A 17,584-nucleotide genomic window follows, 5' to 3' on the forward strand; every position below is an offset into this window, starting at 1 on the left:
ACTGGTCGTTCCTCCCTAGGCCCACGAAGGGATGACCTTACGATTTATTGGGCCCTTGGGCCTTTCGTGAGGTCTTTTATCCTTCCAGTGGACCCGGGGGATATCTGTCCCCCACAATGGCAGCCCTCGGATCACAATCTACCGGTCCAGACCCAATACTGAACTGTTGCGCACTCGTAACCGCTAGATCATAGATCAATGGCTCGGATCACATCCCACGAATCGGTATTCATATTCTAATCACAACCATTCCTGTCGAGATCTACGGTTAGTGACCCATCTACTTCACCTCCCTATAGCTACCGTTGATCACCAGATAAATGGACTCCACGCATCTTCCTGCTCCCGACCGCATGACATGGCGGCTGTTGGGGGCCTTCGGCTTCCGAAGGTCCTCAAAAACATAATTTGACAATGTTTTCCAAGTTTGCGAGCAGGTATCTTCGGAATCAGGTTGCGGGTATACAAGAGCATGGTCAAGACGAAGCTTGACTGAAATGGAAGACGATCATGACGAAGGATGAAACGATCACGAAGCTATGTGCAGAAAAGCTTCGGCATGATAGCAGAAAAGAGGAACCGACTTAAAGATGAAAAGCCAAATTAGACCTCGAAGAATTACTATAGAGTTACTGGTAAAAGCAAAGGGCATTAATGTAATTTTACACGGGTTGCGTCCCGAGCCTATAAATAGATGAACAGTACTCCCGTACTGTTCACGCTGACTTGGCATTAGCATCACGCCTGTACCCTTACTTTCCTTCAAGCCGAAGGTACATTTGTAATTTGTTGTTGCTTATATAAGTAAAATAAATAGAAATAAATTAATAATAATGTTCAAAGTAATCATGTTATTATTTCGTGTTTTGTATATAAATTTCCCTTATCTTTTATTATGATTATGAAGGTGTGACCTTCATAACCTTCGTCCGAAATCCATTATATCCAAAGGGAAATAATGCTTTGAAGGACGAAGGGCTTTGATATTTAACATTTTATGTTGCCTTGTTCTTAATTCATAGCATTTGAGAACAAGTCCCCAACATTGGCGCCCACTCCGGTGAACTCACTTCCATTTCTTGAGCTTTGAACATTTTCGGCAAGCATCACATTCGTCATGCCGCCGAAAAAAGCTTCAGCGACAGGGGCTGCCACTCTGCAGCCGCTGGACCCCAATCAGGACGTCCTTTCTCTTAGGGAGGCCCGAAGCCAGAAGAGGAAGGCCACCAGTCCAACGCCTCCGGAGGACGACTTGGACCAGGAAATCCAAAACCTGGAGATGCTCCATCAACAGGTGTAACGAAAGAAGGAGAAGATGGCTCGTCTAGCTGACCTTCAGAGGCAGATAGATGAAGCTTCGGAAGAGGTTCGTCATCTTGCTCAGGATGACCAGAACCGAAGGCCTCCGCGCAGAGAGCTTCATCAGGAGGGCTTCTACAATGAGGACGAATGGTATGAATATTTCCATCATGGAAATTTTGCTTTTGATGATGCTTCTCCTCTATCAACAGAATTGCAGGCTACACCATGGCCCCAGTCTTACAAGCCACCCCAGCTCCCCATGTACGACGGTCATTCAGACCTGAAGCAATTCTTGATGAGCTATGAAGCAACCATATCTTCGTATGGTGGCAATACTGTAGTCATGGCAAAGTCTTTTGTCATGGTCGTCAAGAGTGTCGCTCAAACCTGGTACTCCTCTCTTCGGCCAGGAACAATCACCTCATGGCAGAAGCTGAAGGATATGTTGATAACCAGCTTCCAAGGGTTTCAGACGAAGCCAGTTACTGCTCAAGCTTTATTCCAGTGTACCCAGGACCACGAAGAATACCTTCAGGCGTATGTCCGAAGGTTTCTGCGTCTGAGGGCACAGGCGCCAACAGTGCCCAATGAAATTGTCATTGAGGCCATGATTAAGGGACTTCGGCCGGGACCTTCAGCGCAATACTTTGCCAGGAAGCCACCACAAACTTTGTAGAAGCTGCTCCAGAAGATGGATGAGTATATCCGAGCTGACAATGACTTTCGCCAATGAAGGGAGGAGGCATTCAGGTTCTCTGAATTGACTAGGGGCTTCGGAGGAAGATTTCATCCGAGGCACGTCAGGTCAATTCATAACTCCACTCAAAGTGATGATAGAGGGAGCCAACAGCAAAGGCCACAATACTCTTCGCAAGCTTCAGGGCAATAGCAAAGCTCTGTTCGGCCGCCAGCGCCAAGGGGTAGAGGCGCCAGGGGCTTCGGGGGAAGATTTGGGGATCAGCCAAGAAGAATTTACTGCCTATTCTGTGGTGAAGACAAGGGCCATACCACCAGGATGTGCCATGTCACCATCCAGAAGCAAAAGGAGATAGCAGAAGCTGCAGCACAACAGAGTCAGCCGAAGCAGGTCATGCACACTGCTTCGTACCATTCGCCTTACATTCCAGAATATGTAGGCAATCACCCTGCAGCTTCTGTTGCTTCGGCAAGTCAACCCCAAGCATCTTGGCAACAACCTCCACCGCCACCACCAACGTAGCGAGGTCAGCAGCCAGAAGGGAGTCAGCACACTCACCTTCAGCGGGACTTCAGAGAGGAGTCCGAAGCTCGCACAATCAATAGCACTATGCCAGAGTCGAAGCACATTTACTGAAGATATCCTACCTCGACAACAGTCTTTTCGCATTTTCACATTCAGTATTACTTTCTTGTTAATAAGGAACAATTATGGGAAGTCTAAGTGTTTTTTATCGTTTTTCAATTTCTTGTAACAGTTTCGCCTTTTGCTATAATGAAAATATATCTTCTCCATAGGATTGAGTTGCCGAAGCATAAGAATTTATGGTGGCACGAAGGACCTTTGAATTATCAAAAAATTGTTCTAAGGAACGCAGTGCAATTTATTCGAAGCAGTAAAAAGTCGTTCCTAAGGGAGCGCAGTGTAAGTTTTCTGAGCCTACAGCGAAAAATAAGCGCTGATTCCGCTGAAAGTAAATGGCGAAGAAGCTCCTAAGGGAGGCTTACAGCGAAAAATAAACGCTGATTCCGCTGAAAGTAAAAGGCGAAGAAGCTCCTAAGGGAGGCTTACAGCGAAAAATAAACGCTGATTCCGCTGAAAGTAAAAGGCGAAGAAGCTCCTAAGGGAGGCTTACAGCGAAAAATAAACACTGATTCCGCTGAAGTAAAAGGCGAAGAAGCTCCTAAGGGAGGCTTACAGCGAAAAGTCAGCGCTGATATAAAAAGATTGTGTGCTCTACTGCAGGGATATGTGTACCTTCGGCACAAATATCATTTTGCATAACATAACATCATCACATCATTTTGCATAACATAAACATCATACATCATATTGCATGTGGAACAAGAAGGGGATACAGTATTGATCTTCGGAGAACGTTTTGAAAAAGAGAAAATCGTGCTAAGCCACAAGATAAATTGAGAAGAAGTGTAGCTTCATCAGAGAGACAACATAAAACTTTTTTATAGCTTCGGAGAACGTTTTCACGAAGCTTGGATATTCTTCATTAGAGAAGTATGGAAATTCTTGTGATATATAAAAGATTTTCTTCACGAAGCATGAAAAGAAGGGAAGGTGTTTTTTCGCCGAAGGCTCAAAAAACGGTATGTATGCAAAATTTCATGCATCATAAAGAATTGAACCATAAAAAGATTATATATTACATTCAAAGTTACAAAGTATTACACATGTTATATTCCAAATGTTCTTACAATAGCATTTAATCTTCCCTAAGAACTACTTCTGCAGCTTCGTTCAGTAGCTGATCGACAACTTTGTCCATGATGGCTTTGGCCATCTTTCTAATTTCGTCGTCCCCCTTCGGGTGGGGGCCCGGAGATGCCTCAGCAGGTTCTGAGGGAGGAGAAGATACGACTATATTACTATTACAAACCGCGAACAAAGTTTGAAATCAAAAATTACAACAGAATAAAAACCACTAGTTAATACCTATTTGCCCTTCGGGCTCTGCGCTTTTTTCAGCAGCTTCTGCTATTTTTCTAGCATCATGGATGCCTTTTTCGCTTTTTTGAATAATTTCTTTGGCCACTTCCCGGCCACCATTGTCCCAGATGTCGGTGAAAAATTTCCCACCGACAAGGCTTGCTTCGGCCGAGGGGTCTTTTATATCTTCGGAAGACAAGGCAGTTTCGGATTGTGCTAAAGATTTCACATGCTCACAGCCTTTTCTTTTCAAAACAGTAGCAATTCCCCTGGCGCCTGAAAAAGCGTATATGTCTCTGCGGCTATTCAAGATTTCTTCGAAGGCCTCAGCTTCGTGGCTGATCCATTCAATCGGGCCTTCTGGATTCCCCCTTGTGAAACTTTCTTCGCTAGAGAATGCGCCAACGCTGGCGAAGCTGGATTTTATCTTCTTAACACACTCTATGGATTTGTCATAGCACCTTCTCTTGGATGCCCGAAGCTCTTCAACATTTATTTCCAAATGATCTGCCCATTGATCACTAAGTCTCGTTTTGTTTCTTCAAGTATGTGTTCTTCTTTAGCTCTGGCCAGCTGTTTCCGAAGATCCTGAATTTCGTGTTTTTGGGCTTCAGCTTGAGCCTTAGAGGTAGCTTCGTTTTCCTTTATTTTATCCACCAGTGTAAGCAGAAATTTATCTTTTTCCAAAGCTTCGTTCCTCAGCTTAATAACCTCTGTTCGTAGGTGGTTGAAAGCAATATTATAGCTCTCGTCTTCGGCATTCTTTTGCGCTCTCAAAGCGTTGCTCAGTATTAAACCCTATATGAAAAAAGAATTAGTATAAGAATAAAAGAATGATTCAAAAATTACAAATTTCTAAATATGCAATTCTCATACCTTCAGACTATTATATGCAAGGCTATCCGCAAGATCGTCCTTCGTCATAGCGCAGAGCCCAGCTTCAAGCTTCGGGAACCCCATACTTCTAGCCATCTCCCGGCAGACAGATAATTCTTTGTTGTCTGGGAGGCAGTATAAGAAGTCATCTTCATCTGTGCCATTGAATACTAAGGCCCCTTTCGGATACTTCAGTTCTCGGGCATAGTGGTTAGCTTCAAAAATCTCTTCTTCAGATAATCTCTTCCCCGAAGCATGTCGTATAATATAATCATGTATTTTGGAAGATGTTTTGGGGGCAGCAGTGCCAGTTTCTTCACTCAAAATTTGTTCTGCCATTTCTGTTTTTTCAGCTTCCAAGGATTTCACCTTGGCGGGCTCTGAAGGCCCGGCTTCAGTTTCAGACTGTGGCTCTGAAGCTTCGGCGCCAAAGGTTTCAGTGTGCATTTCGAAAGTTTTAGCAATTTTCTTTGGAGTTGTGCTTGAAGATTTGATTGTCTCTAAAACATCTACCACATTAACCATCCTTTTTCTTTTAGGGGTCACTGCTGGACCCTTTTGGCTTTTTGTTGCCTCAGTTTTTGCCAAAGGACTCAAGATTTCTGATGTCTTTACTTCTTCAGCCCTCGTTTCTTCAGCCCTCGTTTCTTCTATTTTTTCAGTCACTGGCACTTCGGCCAGCTGTTCAATATTTGGCAGGGGAGTTGTCTCTTTAGCTTCAGTGGCCGAAGGAGTCCCACCGACAAATGCAGGCACCGTGGCCGGTTCAATATAACGTGGCCGGTGTGTGAGAACTTTTACCCTTCTCCTCTTCGGCGCCGGCTCGCTAGGAGCGGCTGAAGCAGTTTCCTTCGCAGAAGATGTATTCTTTCTTTTTTCACCCCGTGCTGGATAATGGTAGTCGGGGTAGACAAACCCAATTGCATCAAATACTCGGTTGAGCCTCTTCCTTTTTCGGCCTCCGAAGGCTGCCGACAATGCAGTATCTTCGGCCTTCGAGTATACACCAAGTAATTCATCACTGATGGCCTCAATACTTTTCAACCAGTCATCATCTGGTTCAACGAATTTATCTCCGTATTTAAATGTGTATTTCAACCTGACTAGTCCACCTTCGTCAGTTTCTTTAATGGTCTCCTTCGGCATTTCCCATTTTTCCACAAGTGGCCATATTCTGAAGGCAATATGTTCTTGAACTAGATCCCTTGTCCCAATAAAAGAGCAAACAACACCGAAGGCTCTCTGGCATTTTTCGACTGCTTCATTCATTTCCACCTTTGGCCTCCGCAGTCCGAAGCATTGCCAGATGGGACGCATAATGATACTTTTAATATCTTCCTGTAAATTCAAATCATTTTTCATGTAAAACCACTCCGTCATCCAGTTGCCGGGCCACCTCTTTCGAAAGGTTGGCACGGGGCAGCTTGACCCAGACCAGGAGCCGAAGCTGTAGCAGCCGAAGTTGTTGTGATACTGTTCTTTACCCCAGGGTTTTGTTTCGTACAATAACTCATGTATGTTGCAGAAACTTTTTGCATTTGGTTCTAAACCTTGGCTCCTCACGGCCCAGACGAAGATGCCCATCCTTATGATTGATTCCGGAGTAAGTTGATGAAGGTAGATTTCAAATATCTTCAGTACTTCCACGACAAAATTGCTCAAAGGAAATCGCAGTCCAGCCTTCAAGAAGCTCCGAAAGATTACGATTTCATTCTCTTCGAGAGTAGGCGTAGTCTTCTCCCCGGCATCTGCCCTCACAATAGACATGTCTCGAAAATACCTTCCCTTCATACTATCAAGATGACTCTGCTTGATGCTCAATTTTCCGAAGATTGTGTGACTTGGTCGCCACGGTCGATCTTCGGACTCTTCACCACCACTATCCGCATCATAACTGTCACTGTCACCAGTATCTTCAGATAAACCCTCCAAAATTTCTTTAGTAATCTTCTCTGTATTAGTCTTCGACATTGATTGAAGAAAACCCAGATGCATCTCCTCAGAAAGACTTAGCTTCGAATCACCAACAACTTTTTTATCTTCAGACATCCTTGAAAACGCTAATAAAGTACTCTCGAAACCGAAGCTCAAAAATCTAAAAGGCCAAGCAAGTGTTGTTGCGCGCAGGCTAAAACTTGGGTGAGTAAAAGCAGTTGGCAAGAGAGCGTGCCAAATAAACCCGTGATGGGCTCTTATTTATACGCCTAGTGCGTTGAAAACTGGAGGGTCCCGCTTGTCAAAGACTGTTGCTATTCTAGCAAAGAGAAGGTGTTTTTTTGGACCTTCGGCTTAAGGCCTTCGTCCATATCGCAATATGAATTTATCATTACAGCAAATTAATATTGCGAGGGGCTACTGTTGGGGGCCTTCGGCTTCCGAAGGTCCTCAAAAACATAATTTGACAATGTTTTCCAAGTATGCGAGCAGGTATCTTCGGAATCAGGTTGCGGGTATACAAAAGCATGGTCAAGACGAAGCTTGACTGAAATGGAAGACGATCATGACGAAGGATGAAACGATCACAAAGCTATGTGCAGAAAAGCTTCGGCATGACAGCAGAAAAGAGGAACCGACTTAAAGATGAAAAGCCAAATTATACCTCGAAGAATTACTATAGAGTTACTGGTAAAAGCAAAGGGCATTAATGTAATTTTACACGGGTTGCGTCCCGAGCCTATAAATAGATGAACAGTACTCCCATACTGTTCACGCTGACTTGGCATTAGCATCACGTCTGTACCCTTACTTTCCTTCAAGCCGAAGGTACATTTGTAATTTGTTGTTGCTTATATAAGTAAAATAAATAGAAATAAATTAATAATAATGTTCAAAGTAATCATGTTATTATTTCGTGTTTTTGTATATAAATTTCCCTTATCTTTTATTATGATTATGAAGGTGTGACCTTCATAACCTTCGTCCGAAATCCATTATATCCAAAGGGAAATAATGCTTCGAAGGACGAAGGGCTTTGATATTTAACATTTTATGTTGCCTTGTTCTTAATTCATAGCATTTGAGAACAAGTCCCCAACAGCGGCGAAAGAAAAGTGCCGCCCCGACAGCTCACCCGCGCACGCGAAACCTCGACTTGCACACGGATCCCGACCCTGATGCCCCATAAACGAAGCTCTGGCGACCCCAATCCCGGTAACCCTCGATACGATCCAAATAAGCACACCCAGAAACTTGCCCAAGGTGTACCACGACTCCCATGGTGCCGACCTACCGGAGTAACCTCTTCACTCGCACTCGTGCCCCAAAGTTAAATCCCACAGATGCTAAACGATTCACGGAACGAGGCGATTACTATGGGAGATTCCTTACCGACGATGAGGAGGCAGTGAAGTGGGTTTGCGGCAGCGAGCCCCTCCGTGGTCTTTATTTGGTGGATGAGTCCAGGGCGCCTGGTACGGGATGAATGGGGCTAGGGAAAACTCGCGGCCGATTTATATGGTTGAAGGCGAGTCCGCGTCGAGGAGATTGGTGGGGGATGTGCTGCGTGGATTACACGGTGATTCGTTCCAATTCGCACGGGTGCTGTTGCGAGGAAAGGGGTGAACCCGACAAATGGGTCCCACCTGGCGGTGGCATGCACGCGTGACATCAAGGTGAGCGCAACTGACACTGGGCCCCGTCTGTCGGCCAGTGAGGGGAGATGGGCTGGCGCGGGATGAAGTGAAAGTGGGCCGAGAGCAGAGATTTCAACCCAAAAGGTTGGCTTCATTTTTTTCTTTTTATGTTTGCTATTTCATTTTTGAATTTTATTTCTCCAATTTCAAACTCAAGTTAAAGTTTCACAATTCAAATTAAATGCACATGTCAAAAAGGTCCATGATGTAATTATATATATTTAATTACTTTACTCATTTACACAATTGTTGTAATTATGCAAAACACCCATATTGTTCATTTTTGGAAAACATTATTTTGAAAGTGTAGTTACAATATAAGTATATTCAAGAGTTCATATCCATTTGTTTTGATGTAAAACATTTTCTAGTTTCAAATCTTTATTAGGATATAATTTAACTATCATTACCATATTATTATTTTTTATTTTTAGAAGGGGTGAATTCCCAAATATAATTATTCAAGGGAATAACTTGACTCCTATAAAGTCCCTTTTTGTAAACTCTTTATTTCAATTATATTTATTTTAGGGAATGTGTCATGACGAGGTGAGAAGATTCTTATTAAAAGATATTTTGATTCAGATCTTTTTAGGACTTCACTAGATTCCCAAAATATGATTTTGGGATATTACAACCCACTAGTATGTGGGTATGGGTAGTAACTACTCATACTCGTGCCCATTTATCCAATAGGTAGGCGTTTTTATTAGATAAAATCCGTCGGGAATTTATGTTTTAGATACTCATTGTCATCTCTAACAGTCGTGTGTGTTTGTTCTAGCAAGGTGCACGTATGTTCCTATGGTAATAGAATCTCATGATACATAGTCGTACAAGTAGAAGATGTAGAAAACAACTTTTGTATAAACATGCAAGCAAACTTCAAGATCTTTACATTATATATATATATATATATATATATATATATATATATATATATATATATATATATATATATATATATATATATATATATATTAAAACACCAGTTTCAACGATTGTCCCACATATATTTTTATAAATAACCCCTCACATATTTCAAATTAACCTGGTGCACGCCATATAGATGGCCAAACGGGCGCCCGACACGGGCCCGCTAGGCCCGCCGCTCCGGCCCAGGCACGGCACGTCGGCCTGCTGACCGTGTCGAGCCAGTCCGTTAGCCTGTCGACCTATTTGGTTAAATCAGCGTAAAATGTTAAAAAACTGTGTAGGTAGTGGGATTCGAACTCATGCTCTGATGGAAGAAGGGCGTGAGACACTAGGTGAAGCTGTCTAACTAGTAGAACATCATGCTTACGTATTTTTAATATTGAATATAAATTGTACATATGTATATACGATTTTTTGTAAAATAAAAAAAAATATAATTGTGCCGAACCGGACCGGCACTACGGATCGAGGCTACGGCTCAAGCAGGACACGACGCTTGTGCTGGGCTGTCCCAGACACTATAGAATGGGCCGTGCCGCGGGCCGCCCACGAGACCTCGTTCGCCATCTTTTTTCTCTCTCTCCCCTCATGCCTCCACATCCACGCCACCCCATTCTCGGCAGAGGGCGTGGGAGCAGACACCTCCTCCCCTATTCGTCCGACACCAGCCCCGACATCGACCCACACAGTGGTTATTGCACGTTCACGAGAACGTTTCACAGCATGCACGACCAATCGTTTTTACCGTCGTTGGACATCCCGTTCATCTTCCCGGCCTTCGCCCTGTTCTTCCTCCCCAACCTGCTGCCCCCACCCACAGTCGCAGCCGCGAGCCAGTCGACGCTCGTTGACGTGGGTACGAGCGAGTCGGTCTTGCTCCTGGCCTTTCTTCGTGCGTGCCGCCGAGGAGGACACGGTGGCGCCTACCACGCTTAGGTTATATTGGCAATGAGGAGTCTAGGTCTGAGATATTGGACAACCAAGGCCCATAGCGCAGCAGCATTCGGCATATGCTGCAGAGTTGGTGGTGGTGGTGTGTCGCCTCGACGAGTCCAGGGCTGGGAAGGCACTCACATTCTCTCGCCCTTCTCGGACTGATGCCTAGTGCAGGTGCCTCTCGGTTTGGAGCTGCTCTGGCTAAGCTTCTTTCTCCGCTTGCATACTCTCTCCCTATATGTATCTAGCGGTATACTACCTATGTCGTCTCTAGATGCCCAGTTGTTTGTCATGTCCTTCTTCGACAACAAAAAGGTATGTCCGTCTCTTCCCTTCCCTTCCTGCTCTACGAAACCTTGGAAGTGGGAGAGGCGAGGGATGGGGTCCCTGATTTACTACCTATGGTATCCATTCGATAGCTCGGCATCGCCTGTCTACATGGCCTTTCCCTTACTACGGTGTCGACTCGATATGCTTCTACCACTTCTATGTACCTATCAGGCCGTCACACATCCTTTTGTCATTGCAAAAATTATTGTGTTGTTCCTCTGTTGTTTTGGGTGTTAGTTTTTTGTTGTGCTAACGACTGTATTAATTTGGGTGTGTTAATACTTTATTTATTGTCTGCACGTGGTTTGTGTTCTTCTGATGATGGCTCATGGATCCTATAAAATATGTGTTAGGATTTGGAGATCCACACGGGGCAGTACCACAGGGTGCTCGTCCCTTGTGTTCTTGACTTTTGCATGCATTAGGTCGTTTCTGAGACCACATTGGCGCAATGGACTCCATGGTGTTTGAGGTTGCTGAATTGGATGGAAGAGCAATGATTTGTCACGCTAACAGTAAAAGGAAAGGTTATTTGTTGATTTCAAACGTTAGTAATTGCTATGAAGTACCATAATTTGTACGAATTGCATCTAGTTTTTATTGATAACTGACTTTAGCAACCACTCCATATTTTGATCTATCTTTTTTATAAGTTTGAGTTCATGTGACTTATTTTAGAAACTTGAGCTCATAAACTTCCTCTTATTTGGTCTATGTATGGTGAAGTTATGTCATTCTATAATCTCTATTCGTTCAGTCAGTAGTTGTGAACTCTCTTCTAATCGTACCCTTCATTGGCCTTATGTAACACCCTGAATTTGGGGGTATAAAATTTATTTCTAATTACCTACCAAATTCAGGAGTTACTCTTCTCTCTCTAGTCTCTCTCTCTCTTTTTCCTTTAGTTAGAATTGAGTAATTAGGTGATATATAATTATTTATTTTGTAAAAACAATATGAGTCATGAAATGTTGACCGCCCGTTCGTGAATCCCCTCTCGTTGCCCTGTGGACCCCACCTATCAGTCCTCTCGCCCACACTTCCGTCGTGGACGCGCCCACGTCCGCGCATTCCCCGCCCACTTCCGCACGCCCTCGACCCCTTTCGAGCTCGCACCTCGCTCGCCCACTTCCCTCAGCTCATTTGCGCCCTCAGTCGAGCACTTTCACTCTCTCTCTCTCGCCCTGCGTGCGCGCCCAGGAAGTTTTGTCGCTCGCCGTGGTTCCGCCGCCGTTCTACAGTCGTCGTCGAACATCCCGCCGCGTCCGTTGCCCTGGTAAGCTCTGCCTTATCACCCGCCGCCTAGAACGCCCCTTGGTTCACCCTCTCCCCCTCTGGTTCGTCTGGTCCACGCTCACCGGAGCATTTCTTGTGCAGCCGGAGAACCTCCGTCGTCGACCCTCATCCTCGTCGCGCCCTAAACGTCGTTTGTGAGCCCCTGAGTCTCCACTTGAGGTAACCATCCTAACCCTGCTCTTATTTTCCCCTGTCTTGCACTTTCTCGCCAGCGATTGCTCGCCGGAGTACCCCTGGTCCGCCGAGGACCTCCCCCTCTGCCGTCCAGTCGCCTCACCCCCGTTCCTGCTACCCGATCCCGCCATAGTGTTCGCTAGGTCCTCCGTAACCTCCCTGACCACCTAGACCACCCTTAGCGCCCTAGAAGCCCCAGTCCACTTCGTCGTCGACGGCTGCGCCGTCGTGGGTGCGAATGGCGCTGCCCTGGTCGGCCAGAGAGGACAAAGTCCTTAGCGTCGATCCTAACCGTCCAGTCTTCATCGGATGGTCCGGATGCGTGGATAACGTTTCGCGTGGATTGTGGAGCAGGAGTCGTTGATCCACGATCTAGCGGCTAGCGTGCCCTGCGCTCTCAGCCCCCCGCTGACCCGTGGGCCCCATGCGCCAGTGCCTCAGCCCTTCTCTGCCCCACCTGTCAGTCGCGCCCGCGCGCCCGTGCACTCGCCCGTGGGATTTGATCTGAGCCGTTCGCTTGTGATCATGCGGTCCAGATTACCCGATACCCCTTCGCGTGGCGGTTTTTCTTAAGAGACCCTCGGGTTTCCGAGAATCAACCCGCCATCCCGTGATTTAGCGCGCAGGCCTCTGACTTCTTTTAAACAGACCCCTGACCTTTTAAATAATCATAGAATTGGGCTTAGTTTCATATTTTTAACTTCAAAACTTGTTTATTTCATATCTTTTTCATATGAACTCCAAATTTGGTGGTTCAAATTGCAAAATGTTCATAGAAATATTCTATGTCCAAATAAATTATGTTCATCCACAGTCTGAGTACTCTAATTTTTGGTCTAAGCTATATACTAGTTTATGAGTTGATTTATTTATTTAAGAGAATAAATAAAAAGGAAATGCTAATGGTACTTAGATGTTAATTTTGTGAGATTAATAAAATGTTATGCATGAATTGATCCCTGGTATAATTGTGTGTCTCACTAAAATTAGTGGCGCTAAACAATATAGTCCATAATATCACTGATCTCTAATTATATTAAACCCTAACATTTAAGTCTACCATTTATGTTCATAGTGTCTTATCAAACTTGTGTTCACTTGATTGTACATATTTGGTGTGCTGTTCATTTGTACTTTCTAAATGTATTGAATGTATGATCGCTTTATTTAGACAACGAGCAGTCCATGGTTCCTGAGTGTGTTGCCGAAGATCTTCCTTAGCAACAACCTGGTGAAGGCAAGTCTCCTCTAACCTATTATGTCCCACATACTTTATAATTCACCGTCCCGCATTACATTATTGAAATCTAAGGATTGACTAGTCTGTATTTACTTATCTTTGTTTACCTTTTGGGTTACTATGGTTACCTTAGGGGGTACTGTGTTTGTACGACTGGCGAAACCTAACGAGCAACTGCACACCAGGTGAATCTTTGTAAAGGCTACGTAGTGAATCCCTGACGATTCACCTCGGTAGTGAAGATTGGGTCTATACAATCCAGGCTGGGAAGGGATCACGACTCGTGGGTAAAATGTGCAACCTCTGCAGAGTGTTAGAAACTGGTATATCAGCCGTGCTCACGGTTAAGAGCAGCCTTGGGATCCTCTTTGATTAGAATAACTTTGGATACTTTTATGTTGATGGTTAATGATGATGATTATAACTATGGTTTCTGGTATTTTCTCTTGGAGGGAGTGCCATTTGGGTAATAACTTGGATTTATTACTAAAACTTGGCTTTTCTACTAGTAATAAATACCTGACCAACTAAAAGCAACTGCTTTAAGCTTAACCCCACATACAACTAGTCCACTTTAGCCAAACGAGACATTTGCTGAGTACGTTGATGTGTACTCACCCTTACTTTAAAAACCACCCAACCCCAGGTTGTCCCCACTGCAATCAGTGCTTAGGAGAAGATGATGGCAACATGGAGGACTTTCAGGAGTTTCAGGGCTTCGATGAGTTTTAGTCGTGTTTAGTGGCAAACCCCCAGTTAGCTGCCTGTGAAGGCCTTATCTTTCTACGTTTCGTATCCGCACTTTGATTATGATAATGACTATGTTAAGTTAATGACTCTTTGGATGTCTTGGATATCTTGATGTAATAAAGTACTTATTTCTGCTTTTATTTTGAGCAATGTGTGATGATGTCCAACTATGTAATCATTGTGTACGTGAGTTTCTGATCTTGGCATGTACATGGTTCGCATTCAGTTTGCCTTTCAAAACCGGATGTGCCAGCTTGAGTTAATCCTTGTTGGTTAGGCGGAAAGTGGGGGATAGACATGATGACATTTGCAGAGAGGCGGGAGATGCGGGGTGGACGACGACAGTTGCGGGATGGCTGGGCATAGAGGGTCGGATTGGGATGGGAGATGTTTGGTGGACGATGGTAGTTGCGGGACGGCTGCACGCAGAGAGTTGTATGGAAGAAGAGGCAGAAGTAGGAGCGTTGGGAGGGAGACACATACGTGGAGGTGGGAGGACCTTAGGCAGAAGTAGGAGTGTTGGGAGAGCGGCAGGCCCGCTAGACTTGACGGAAGGCCTCCATTGCTTTCGAGGCCTCATCGAGCGACCATGATGAAGAGGAATCCCACCAGGAGGAGCACGTTGTAAAGGAGCGTGGCTTGAGTTAATCCTTGTTGGTTAGGTGGAAAGCGGGGGTTGGATGGGATGACGTTTGCAGAGAGGCGGGTTGGGGTAGGAGATGCGGGGTGGACGACGTCGGTTGCTGGACGGTTGGGTGCAGAGAGGGTTGTGAAGAAGAAGAGGCAGAAGCGGGGGCGGTTGGGAGGGAGGCGCACCCGTGGAGGTGGGAGGACTGCATGTTAATTGAAGAATAATTGAGAGCGGTAGGCTCGTGGGACTCGGCGGAAGGCCTCCATTGTTTCTGCGGCCTCGTTGAGCAACTGCAATGAAGAGGAATCCCACTAGGAGGAGTGTGCCGTAGAGAAGCGTGGCTTGAGTTAATCCTTGTTGGTTTGCTTCATCGGCCTCGTCGAGCGACCGTGATGAAGAGGAATCCCACCAGGAGGAGCGTGGCTTGAGTGAGTTAATCCTTGTTGGTTAGGCGGAAAGCGGGGGTTGGACGGGACGACGTTTGTGGAGAGGCGAGTTGGACGACGATTGTTGCGGGACAGCTGTGTCCTGAGGGTTGAGAGGAAGAAGAGGCAGAAGCTGGGGCGGTTAAGAGGGATGCACATCCGTGGAGGTGGGAGGACCACAGGCTGATTAAAGATTCGAGGGGGATTTTTATAAAGTTATGCCGCGAGCACGCGCGCATGGTAGGGCGATGACGACTATGTCACCGGGAGGCGGGTTGATTGAAGCAAATTTGAGGAGTGCTTTTGTAAAATTGGGACCGTGGAACGATTGAACCATGGAAATTGGTGTTTCAAATTTGAGAAGTTTTTTTTTTAAAATTGCAACCATGGAACCATTGAACCATGAAAATTGGTGCTTTATAATAGCAAAGACAAAGATAGAGAAAAGCAGTGACGGATCCAGAAATTGGCCAAGGCCCGGGCCGAAGCGACCATAAACTCTAATAGTAGCATATAAAGAAAAATTGTACGGCGATACAACGTTGTCATAGATGTTAAAGATGACATACAAGTTATGATGTAGCTCCTTCCAAATGTATCATGTCAACATCAACATCAGTGCTTCTTGCTCCAGAACCTTGAAGGAAATCATATTAAGAACACGACTTGAAATGTAATGTTGAATAAATTTAATAATATTAGTAATTGGTACGTACCACTAGTGCGAGGTAGATTCACCCTGCGGGTTCTCATGCCTTGAAAATAATTCAATATCTTTGCATCCTCAATGCTTGTAAATATATCCCTCTCAATATAACACACCATACGATGGTTAAGCCATTCGTCTCCTATCTTATTTCGTAACTCAGTTTTAAAGATATTCATAGATGAGAAAGCTCTCTCCACAGATGTTGTTGCCACTGGTAAAATCAAAGCTAATTCAATGAGACGATATACAAATGAAAAAACAACATGCCTGTCACTCTGAACCATTCTCACAGCAAGATCACTTAAGTCATTGCAACTTAGAAAATCTGGATCAGCTCTCATATCAATAATGAATATCTTAAGTTGGTCTTTCAAAACTATGCAATTATATGTAGAGAAGTCCACATCATACAGTTTAGCAAGCTCAATTAACTTATCTCCATCAAAATTGGCAAAAGAATTTCATGGATCAAGGCAGGCAATGCATCTCAATAATTGGGTAGATCTTTCACCAAAACAGTTGTTCAACTCCACAATAAGTTGGTCAAGCACCACATTAAATATTTCATGTTTCAAGTGATGATGGTAAGTTATAAACTGACCTCCACGACCTCTTGAGCGACCTCTAGCAGTGGTTGTATCCAACATGTTTGGCACAATGATATTTGTTGTTTGAATAGATAACAGTAAAAACAAAAGGCAACATCTTTGGTAACACTATACTCTAACCAATTATGGTTCTTGAACCATGAATCATGAAATCTTCTTTGTCGGTCTCCCATCTTTTTTAGGATATATATGGCCAATTGGTTGACATGGACCCTGTAACAAATACTCTCTTCTAACAGCATCCCTAATGTTAACATCGTATTCATCAATTGGTTTTCTAAGCCCAGGATCAACAACTATATCGAATACCTGCTCAGAAGGTGGAATTTCTTGCTCTTGTTCATGTGAAGTTGCAATTTCTTGGGCTTGATTGTTACAGGTTCCGGTTTCCACTATTGGTTGAGAATTGAGGTTTGATCTTGGATGCACATTAGGCACGACGGGTGTGAGAGCTGGAGAGAAAAATGACCATAATGTTCTATGCCTCTTCTTCATTTTGATTTTTATCGGCTCCTTGTATTGTATCTTCTATAAAACATCTAATTAAAGCCTTAAAAGTTAAAGGGATTGAACACTTGAAATCTTCTACATGCTATTTCAAGTTTTCAACGGACGACGCGAGTACGCGACGGCAGAGGGCGTAGAGGGGAGATGGCAGATGAGCTCGGCGGGCCAGCGGCGGACTGGGTGTATGGGAGGAGGACGTCGCGTCGCCGAGAGGGGAGATGGGCAGATGGCGCCGCCGACTCGCCGAGAGGACTGGGCGTCTCACGTCTGGGCGACGGACTGGGCGTCTGCGCGGGCGAGGCCAGACCGGCAGGCGCCAGAGGCCCAAAGGGCGCGACGGCAGGCGGCAACAGAGGCGGCGGCACGACGCGACGAGCACTCCACGATGGCCGCCTAGGGTTCACGAGCTCTAGGCTGTGCCGACTATTCTAAAAAAATATTGGGCCTGCATCTCGAACCGTGGCCCAGGCGGCCATGGGCCTGGGTCCACCCCTGGAGAAAAGACACCTGAGGAAAAAAAGGACAACCAACCAAACCATAGCCAAATTGCACGCGTAACAATAGGTGAAATTGACTTTAAGGCATGTTTAG

At 44.9% G+C, this 17,584-nt stretch overlaps 1 protein-coding gene across 1 annotated transcript; it reads right to left on the bottom strand.

Annotated features, from left to right (window-relative positions):
- Window positions 1-15,741: 15,741 nt before the first annotated feature.
- On the bottom strand, window positions 15,742-16,525 carry LOC109942288 (uncharacterized). The gene is made up of 3 exons (XM_020544178.1): window positions 16,480-16,525; window positions 15,886-16,089; window positions 15,742-15,806 (listed from the first exon to the last, which is right to left on the bottom strand). The coding sequence occupies exons 1-3, from the start codon at window positions 16,523-16,525 to the stop codon at window positions 15,742-15,744; spliced, it is 315 nt and encodes a 104-aa protein (XP_020399767.1).
- Window positions 16,526-17,584: the final 1,059 nt, after the last annotated feature.

Source organism: Zea mays, chromosome 9, assembly GCF_902167145.1.
Source record: "Zea mays cultivar B73 chromosome 9, Zm-B73-REFERENCE-NAM-5.0, whole genome shotgun sequence".
NCBI classification, from domain to species: Eukaryota; Viridiplantae; Streptophyta; class Magnoliopsida; order Poales; family Poaceae; genus Zea; species Zea mays.

What these genes read in the sequence shown, in the direction of transcription:
- LOC109942288 (XM_020544178.1), bottom strand. Translation starts at nt 16,525, where the DNA reads ATGTTGGATACAACCACTGCTAGAGGTCGCTCAAGAGGTCGTGGAG. An exon ending in TCGCTCAAGAGGTCGTGGAG is followed by an intron (nt 16,090 to 16,479) that starts GTCAGTTTATAA and finishes TGATTTTACCAG; the next exon opens with TGGCAACAACATCTGTGGAG. An exon ending in GAATCTACCTCGCACTAGTG is followed by an intron (nt 15,807 to 15,885) that starts GTACGTACCAAT and finishes ATTTCCTTCAAG; the next exon opens with GTTCTGGAGCAAGAAGCACT.